The following is a 9,757-nucleotide window of genomic DNA, read 5'->3' as shown; positions in this document are numbered from 1 at the left end:
TTCTTTCTACACGTACCTGAAGTTTTTATCATCCCCCCCCTCCCCTGAAGCCGGACCTGTAACTGCTGGACATGATTACCTGGAAAACAAGGAAAAAAATGTGAACTTAACTGAATTCACCACACGGGGGCAGCAGATATCATGGAAGAACTGCAAGAGGTTCAGGGACCGGGTGGCTGAGGCTCAATATCCGCTATGCGGTTCATCATCAGAAGCCATGTCACTACCGGCCCCTTTCACATGAGCGAGTTTTCCGTGCGGGTGCAATGCGTGACGTGAACGCATAGCACCCGCACTGAATCCTGACCCAGTCATTTCAATGGGTCTGTGTACGTGAGCGTTGGTTTTCACGCATCAGTTCTGTGTTGCGTGAAAATCGTAGCATGTTCTATATTCTGCGTTTTTCACGCAGCCCTGGCCCCATAGAAGTGAATGGGGCTTCAGTGAAAAACGCATCGCATCCGGAAGCAGGTGCAGATATAATGCGTTTTTCACTGATGGTTGCTAAGAGATGTTGTTTGTAAACCTTCCGTTTTTAATCACGCGCGTGAAAAACACATCAAAACGCATTGCACTCGCGCAGAAAAAAACTGAACAACTGAAGGAATAAAGGCCATCAAAAAATAGGAGGTGTCCTATTTTGCCCGTTTTAATAGACTAAGGCCCCCTGCAATGCACGAACACAGTCTGTGGGGCAGCCGCAGCGGATCGTGGACCCATTCACTTGAATAGGTCCGCGATCCAGCCGTCCCGCAAAAAGATAGGACATGTTCTATCTTTTTGTGGAACGGAAGTACGGGACGAAACCCCACAGGAGCACTCCGTAGTGCTTCCGTAGGGTTCCATTCCGTGCTTCCGTTCCGCACCATTCCGCATCTCCGGATTTGCGGACCCATTTAAGTGAATGGGTCCGCATCCGTGATGCGGAATGCCCACGGAACGCCACGTTCGTGTGCAGGGGGCCTAAATATATCTATTTGTTGACAGCAAACAGGGATCTTGCAGAATGGAAAACACAAAATACATATCAGTCTTTAGTGAAAAACGGACGCACCACAGATGTGTGTCAGTGCTTGGTCCGCATCACGGATCAAAGTAGTCCATGTCTCCGTGATTTTATCTTCACTGACCCACGGTCAGTAAAAAAATACTGAAATGTGAACAGACACATTTAAATCAATGGGTGCGTGTGCTGTCCGTGGAAAATGCGGACAGCACACATCAGTGAAAAACGGAAATGTGGATGAGGCCTTAGGCAAAGTATGAAATGCTAAGACACCTTTAGTCTACGTCTACACGGCGACATATTGAGCAGTGTATTTTAATGGTGTTGCAAAAAATCCGACAAGGATAGATTTTCTGCGACTGTCGCTCCGCAGCCGCATCGTGAGGCCTGTCACGTTGCGATACCATTGAAATACATTCTATGAAATTCCACGTGACACACATTGCCACGTAGACATACCCTTTAGTAGTGTTGAGCGAACTTGTGTTTAAAGTTCTGCGTCCAAAGTTCGGGATCGGGTTATCGAAGAATCCCGTTATGGATTCCGCTACCACGGACCATAACGGAATTTGGAATCCATAACGGGATTCTTCGATAACCCGATCCCGAACTTTGGACGCAGAACTTTAAACACAAGGTCGCTCAGCACTACCCTGTAGTATCGTGCGACACGTGTTGCCCGGGGTTGTGATCCAGAATTTCTTTTTTCTGGACGGCTTATCCTAAAATCAGGGACAGCAGACATGTTTTATGGTCAAATTGGAAACACAATGAATGAAGATGATAAGTAATCCATGTCTACCGCACAACGTACTGACGACACCTCATTACCACCATTTAGGGCTCATGCACACAAGCGTGGTGGGCTGCAAAAAGCGGTGTATGGGATGATATTATAGCGCTGACGCTGTATGGGGGTTATCTTATGGCGCTGTCACTGTATGATGGTGATTTTATGTCGCTGTATGATGGTGATTTTATGTCGCTGTCGCTGTATGATGATTTTATGTCGCTGTATGATGGTGATTTTATGGCGCTGTATGATGGTGATTTTATGTCGCTGTCGCTGTATGATGATTTTATGTCGCTGTATGATGGTGATTTTATGGCGCTGTATGATGGTGATTTTATGGCGCTGTATGATGGTGATTTTATGTCGCTGTCGCTGTATGATGATTTTATGTCGCTGTATGATGGTGATTTTATGGCGCTGTATGATGGTGATTTTATGGCGCTGTATGATGATTTTATGTCGCTGTATGATGGTGATTTTATGGCGCTGTTGCTGAGAGACAACCTCTGGAGTATTTTATACTTTGCCAGTTTGGCTTTAGGCATTATATAGAATGCCTGGGAAATGTCACTGCCTGTAACACATATACTCTCTCTCCTCACACACACACACATTAGCACCAACACTTCAGAAGTCAAATAAAAAGCCGCCTATATGTACAGTGTAACCTAGGTCCAACACTACTTCCCCCCTCCTCCACCACCTCACCCAGTTCTCTACCGACCGTGATTGACAGCAGCCCCGGCCAATGAGAGAGAAGATACTTACAGCCAATCGGCTCTTAGCCACGTGGAGGGGCGGGGCTACTGAGAAAATAACAGTCAGCTGCGCTGAGAGGTGGGCGGAGACGGCCGAGGACCCGGAGACTGCAGGGAGGGAGACGGCCGCAGGTCAGGAGCGCGTCTTGTTTACAGCAGGGCAGATAGAAGAGGGTCTCAAGCTGTGTGATATGCACAGTGCATGTATAATGAACTCTGATGGTGCATGCAGCACATTTTTTCTGTAGAAGGGGGGGTCTGGTAGCCTCAGACTGGCACATGTCAGTGGGCACAGAATGCCCTCGGTATGGGCTGGTATTATTACATACTCTCCCTTTCTGTATGGGTTTTGCAATAATAATTGTTTGGTTCTCAAAAAGAGTCTTAACATATCAGACACAGTTGCACTGACCAAGGGATGGGTGATGCCCCTTAATGCCCACCACAGAGTATAATGTGGTGACCCTCCATTAAGATCCCCCTCACAAAAAGTGCAGCCCCTTAGTGCCACCCCAGACAATATGATGATTTCCCCTTAGGGCCCACCATGCAGCAGGATGATCCGTTACACACACAAGAAGTGATGCCCTCTAAGTACCCCCCTCACAGTATGATGTCTCCTTAGGTAGCCCCCCACACAGTAATGCTCACTTCAGTGGCCTCCCAGTGATCTTAAGTGGCTCCTGCACAATATGGTGCCCCACACAGAGTGATGCCCTGCATTGCCTCCAAAATACCTACCCCCCCCCCCTGTGTCCACACTGAGTCACAGACCACACATCAGAGTGGAGCAGGTCGCTCCGTGGGGGCGCAGATGCAGTTGACGGCGGGGCATGCAGGGGTTTGGACAGATGGGAACTAGAGATGAGCGGATTTCATATTTTGAAATTCGTTCACACTTCGTTTGGTGGTAAAAGCAGAATTGCGTTATAGATTCCATTACCACAGACCATAACACAATTCTATGACGGAATGCATAACAGAGTCCTCTCCTGATCCCGAGTCCTCTCCTGATCCCGAGTCCTCTCCTGATCCCGAGTCCTCTCCTGATCCCGAGTCCTCTCCTGATCCCGAGTCCTCTCCTGATCCCGAGTCCTCTCCTGATCCCGAGTCCTCTCCTGATCCCGAGTCCTCTCCTGATCCCGAGTCCTCTCCTGATCCCGAGTCCTCTCCTGATCCCGAGTCCTCTCCTGATCCCGAGTCCTCTCCTGATCAGTTTTGCAGCCCATAGACTTTTATTATGACGGAATGAATAACATAATGCCTCTAAAGGTATTGCGTTATGCAGTCCGTCATAGAATTGTGTTATGGTCCGTGGTAACGGAATCCGTAACGCAATTCTGCTTTTACCACCAAACGAAGCGCGAACAGATTTCATAACCTGAAATTCGCTCATCTCTAATGGCAACCATGGTCCGGATAAGGATTCCCATTGAGTACCCCTATTCTAGAGTAAGGATGAATCCCAGACACCGAGTGATTCTGATTATATTTTGCAATAAGGGTGATTCTCATTATATTGTACAGTAAGTGATTCTCATTCTATTCTTCTGCTAGTTGTAGGACCCGGCTTCGCACGGGTATATTTCATTTAATGTTTGTGTGTCGTTAAAAGATATCGACAGTATCCCCCATAACAGGGACATCTACAGTACCCCGCCCCTTTAACAGTGACCTCCACAGCGGCCGCCCCTTTATTAGTGACTGCCACAGTACCCCATCTCCTTAACAGTTATTTCCACAACACACCGTCCCCTTAACAGTGGCCTCTACAGCAATCTGCCCCTTAAAGGGGTTCTGTAGTTCTTATAAACTGATGATCTATCCTCTGGATAGATCATCAGCATCTGATTGGCGGGGAGTCCGACACCTGGGACCCCCGCCGATCAGCTGTTTAAGACGGCAGCAGCGCTCCACGAGCGCCGCGGCCTTCTCTCGGTTTCCCTCAGGCCCAGTGATGTCACGACTAGGGATGAGCGAATCAACTTCGGATGAAACATCCGAAGTCGATTCGCATAAAACTTCGTTCCAATACTGTACGGAGCAGGAGCTCTACACTATTAGAATGTATTGGCTCCAATGAGCAGAAGTTATTGCTTTGCGAAGTCTGGCTAGACTTCACGTAATAACTTCATAAATAGATAGAGCCGAGACCCAGTTTAAAACCTTTCCGGACACCTTTGTGCCAAATTTTGTGATTGTAAATGCGATTGTGTGTATGTGTGTATGTCCGTTAAAGGAATCCGCACCCTCAGCTTTATATATTAGATAAAGGTGATTCTCATTATATTCTAGAATAACAGTGATTCCCAGATAGTATACTGAGTGATTCTCGTTATATTGTAGAGTAAGACAACATGCACATGACAGTATGTTTTGTGGTTCACAAACCAGATACATCCGTGTGCTGTCTGTATGTTTTACGGACCATAGAAATTGTCTGTCTGCAGTCCGCAAAATGCTGGATAGGATGTGGACCCAGAATACAATTGTGTGCATGAGCCCTAATGGTGATATATCCATATATCGAATGATACTCATATTCTAGAGTAACATTGCTTCCTAGATTCTGAGTGATTCTCAATATGTTCTAGAGCACAGGTCCTCAACCTGTTGTACACATACCCCAAAGGTTACGCGCCGCAGGGTTAGGGGGTACACAAGAATGCCCTAGCAGCCAGCAATGTTTTATTGCTGATTGCCAGGGCCTCTGGATATTCGACTATTAAATGCTGCTACGGGGCACGGGAGCAATATTTCCTTGCCCCTCTGTTCCCTATGATAGGCTACAGGCTTACTGCCTGTAGCCTATCAGAGGCCAGCGCAGGCGGCGCAATGACATCATCATCATTCACTGCCTGATCCGGGCTGCATACAGCTCAGGAAAAAGGCCGAAATAGGCCTGTGTCCTGCACCGCATCGTGGATGTAAGAAGTAGATCAGTTTGTTATTTTGCTTTGACAGCTTGCCGTTGGGCAATTTGTTTTTCTTGGTGTACTCTAAGGGGTCCTATTTATTTATTTTTTCTGTACTGACCCACAATTTGTTGCGAATATTGTGTAATTGTGTAAAAATTTAGAAATGTTGGTGAAACGTATTTTATGTTCTGTGAATCGGTGATAAGCAGGGTGTTCTAGTGGTGATAGATAATCAGTCCTCACCTCTCCTGTGTTCTCCCCTGGCCTTATACTATAATCAGTGATAAGCAGGGTGTTCTAGTGGTGATAGATAATCAGTCCTCACCTCTCCTATCCTTATACTATAATCAGTAACAAGCAGGGTGTTCTAGTGGTGATAATCAGTCCTCACCTCTCCTGTGTTCTCCCCTGTCCTTATACTATAATCAGTGATAAGCAGGGTGTTCTAGTGGTGATAGATAATCAGTCCTCACCTCTCCTGTGTTTAGTAATAGTTTCTGTTATTCAATAAAATATCTGTATAGCGCCACCCGCTGTTTGTTTCTATCCTTATTTCTTTTTCCACCTTGCTGAGGTGGTCACACATGCTCAGTTCCGCCTAAGCATAGGTAAGCTCCATTCAAGTGAATAGAGCTTAGCCATGACTTTTCCCCATAATATACAGTGTGGCTCAACGCGACTCCATGTTTCAGAATGGCTCTCAAGCTAGAGAAGGCTGGGGGACTCTTCTAGAGTAACAGTAAATTCCTACATGCTGACGCTCTCTATTCATATGAAGGCTCATGATCCCTCTAACTTAGGACCCCATCACTGCCCCCTGGAAAATAAATCGCATAGTAATTAACATATAACGGGAAAGATTTCTAGTCCAGATGTTATTGGTGGAAAGGTGCTCCATCTACCAAGCTGTTTCAAATATTGGCGTAGGCGTTAGATCTCTGTAGTCACCGCAGGACTGAAGGGGCACCCTGCCCTCTGTTACCCCATAATTAGAGTCTTACAGTCTAGGTTAGACATAAAGGCAAGAAAGATTTATTTTCTGGGCCCTGTGTGTTTTTATATGGGAACGGAATGATTATTAAAGGGGTGGAGCACTTGGCACTATGAGAAGTCTTATTTTTTTCAAAATCCCTAGTACCTGTATGTAATGTGACTGTGCTTTCTCCAGGTGATCATGTGGAAGGCGCTGCTTCTTATGTGCCACTTGTCGTTAGTGAGCCTTTTCTCTGTGATCCATGCCACATGTGATCTTCAACCTATTACTGGTGATGATGCTACATTTTGTGGGTAAGTTGAAGCAGGATTTATCATTGAATACAATATCAAAAGCATTACTTCAAATTAGGCCCCATTCACACGACCGTATCCATTTTGCAGTCCGCAAAACACGGTTACCAGCCATGTGCATTCCACATTTTCCCGTTCTGCGTGTGTCACTTCATGTTAAAGACTCCTATTCTGGTCCACAAAACGGACAAGAATAGGACATGTTCTATCTTTTCAGAAAAAACATACGGATGTGGCCCCTTTGAAATGAATCGGTCTGCATCCGATCCACAAAAAATGCAGATCTAGTGCGGGCCAAAAATACAGTTGTGTGCATGGGGCCTTAGTTTGTAAAATGAAGTGCTTTATCACGTGGGCGAGTGAGGCATACAATATGTAGTATATATGGACACCTGATGTCCCTTTCCCACAATATGCAGTTTAAAACTTGCTCCCAGATTCACACTTTTTTTTTTTTTTTCCCCATGTGTCCTTTCCCGTCCCAGTAGTACTTGCTGGATGTGAAGTATGTGTGTCCGGGATGCTGCTGTCTTCACTAGCTCTCTTGAATCAGCCCAGCTTCTCCTGAACTGATTTCTTGTACAGCCCATAAGGAATCTCTCTTGTGCTGACAGGCTCTGATGCTGAGAAGTGTTTGATTTCCCGCTTTAGATTCTGCTCTGGGTTCTTTCTGCTATTGTTACTCTGAAACATGGCTTATATGATTCGTCCATCATCCCTGCAGACTGCCTTAGGTTTTCTTTCCTTACTATCTACACTCTGATATGGACAGCTGTTGTGATCTGTCCTCTCTCAAACTTAGAAGCTTTCCTTCCTCTCAGCTCTCTGATCTGCTGTATACATCCAGATTAGAGATGAGCCCCCACAGGTGAAGAAGCGCCCACCTGATTGACAGGGCCAGACATTTAGCACGGCCCTGACAATTTTTTTTTGTCTGCGCCACAGCTCCAATTAGCAGAGCAAAGACACAGGTTCTTTTTCGGAGCAGCATCTGCTCAAACGTGGAGCCTTTGCCCTTCCTTAGCTAATAGGAGCAGGGGTGCAGGCAGGAAATTGTCGGGGTCAGGCTAAGGCCTCTTTCGCATGTATGGCTTTTTCAGTGTTTTGTGGTCCGTTTTTCACGGATCCATTCCGTTGTGTTTCCTTTTCTGTTCAGTTTTTCCGTATAGCATATACAGTAATTACATAGGGAAAAATTGGACTAGGCATAACATTTTCAATAGATGGTTCTGCAAAAACGGAACGGATACGGAAGACATACTGATGCATTTCCGTATGTGTTCCCTTTTTTTGCGGACCCATTGACTTGAATAGAGCGACGGAACCTGATTTGCGGGCAATAATAGGACATGTTCTATTTTTCAACTGAACGGAAACGGAATGAATACGGAGTACATTCAGTGTTTTTTTTTTTTTTTGTTTACTCTGTTTTGCTGTTTTTGTCATCTTATGAAAATAAAAAAACAATCTCTTGAGACTGTATAGATAAGTCATAGGATCGCGCAGGATCCCCATAACTTAAAGGGGTTCTGCACTTTGTTTATACTGATGATGATCATCAGCTTCTGATTGGCGGGGGTCTGACACCCGCTGATCAGCTGTTTGAGAAGGCAGCGGCGCTCCAGCAGCGGCGCGGCCTTCTGTTTACCGCTGGCCCAGTGATGTCACGACTAGTATCACAGGCCTGGGCGGGGCTAAGCTCTGTTCACTTGAATGGAGCTTAGCCCCGCCCAGGCCAGTTGATACAAGTCGTGATGTCACTGGGACTGTGGTAAACAATGAGAAGGCTGGAGCGCCGCTGCCTTCTCAAACAGCTGATTGGCGGGGGTCCCGGGTGTCAGACCCCCGCTGATCAGAAGCTGATGATCTATCCAGAGGATAGATCTTGCATTCAGTTTTTTTTTTTTTTTTGCAGAACCATTAAAATTAATGGTTCTGTATACAGAACGCAAAAAACGGCCCATAAACGAAAAAGAAAAAGGTTGTGTAAAAGGGGCCTAAATGTCTGGCAAAAAAACGGCGCTGTATTCCAAACTAGAGTGGGACATGTTTGGGAACAGGGCGCACGCTGTACTAGAATTGCTGTTAGTAGTTCTCTCTGCTTCCTGGAAATATTATTTTATCTTTGGAGGATGAAAATCCATTCTGTTCATGTAGCTGAGGTTATGTTTTTATTTTTATAATCTATCAATCTAGGCAATTAAAAAAAAAAGTCCTTTTTCGTACATATTCACTTTATTTTTATTTTTATTCTTTTCTCTTTTTTTCATAGTGATGATCTCCACGTTGTATATTCAGACATGGGTGATGTGTCCTGCACACATATTCCACTCTGTCAGAACTTTACCCGAGACCTGATTAAGAAGTGGGGCTCCCCGGTGGTTACCTACTCAAACGCCCAGAAGGTGAGTTGAACGAGTTACAAGAAGACATGTGTCGAACCCCCACCAATCAGATATTGATGACCTACCAGAGAAAACCACTTTAAACTGACACCATCATAGAACCCTGATGGACCCTATGGTGAAGTGCCATTAGGTCTTCCGTCATGAATGGGAGCCACAATGTAAATGTGAAAAATGCAGGAACAGGCTGTAAGCTGATTGGTGGATTACATTTAAAGGAATTGTCCAAGATTTTACAAGTGATTGCCTATCTTTAGCTATGTGATTGGAGGGGCCCAACCCCCTGTCCCTCTGCTCAGGGCCAGCTCCAGGTTCATGTGGGCCCTTGGGCGATAAATCTCAGTGGGCCCCTTTGTGGCATTTGTGAAATGTCACCACCGCATCTGAGTGTTAAAAAAACGGAAGCGCGGGCTTACTGCTCAGACGCGCCTTCCCCCAGCGGAGATCAGGGAAAGCACCCTGGTCTAAAAATGACTAGGCTTCCAGGCTCACCATTAGTATATCCCAGTTCAGGCCACTAGTTGGCAGCACTAAACTGTGATATAGTGATTTTTATACAGACAAATGGAGCAATTTTCATTAAGACTTTT

The 9,757-nt window shown here is 45.7% G+C and overlaps 1 protein-coding gene across 1 annotated transcript in view; it reads left to right on the top strand.

Annotated features, from left to right (window-relative positions):
• Window positions 1–2,601: 2,601 nt before the first annotated feature.
• PEBP4 (phosphatidylethanolamine binding protein 4) overlaps window positions 2,602–9,757 on the top strand; it is an 81,540-nt gene continuing 74,384 nt past the window's right edge. The window contains exons 1-3 of the mRNA XM_040414795.1: window positions 2,602–2,689; window positions 6,644–6,762; window positions 9,035–9,167. Of these exons, the coding sequence (XP_040270729.1) occupies window positions 6,650–6,762; window positions 9,035–9,167 (246 nt within the window). The 5' untranslated portion in view covers window positions 2,602–2,689; window positions 6,644–6,649. The remainder of the gene's footprint in view (window positions 2,690–6,643; window positions 6,763–9,034; window positions 9,168–9,757) is intronic.

This window comes from Bufo bufo, chromosome 1 (genome assembly GCF_905171765.1).
Source record: "Bufo bufo chromosome 1, aBufBuf1.1, whole genome shotgun sequence".
Classification (NCBI taxonomy): Eukaryota; Metazoa; Chordata; class Amphibia; order Anura; family Bufonidae; genus Bufo; species Bufo bufo.
Note: the sequence above shows the minus strand (reverse complement) of the source record. Positions and strands in the feature narration are given on the sequence as shown.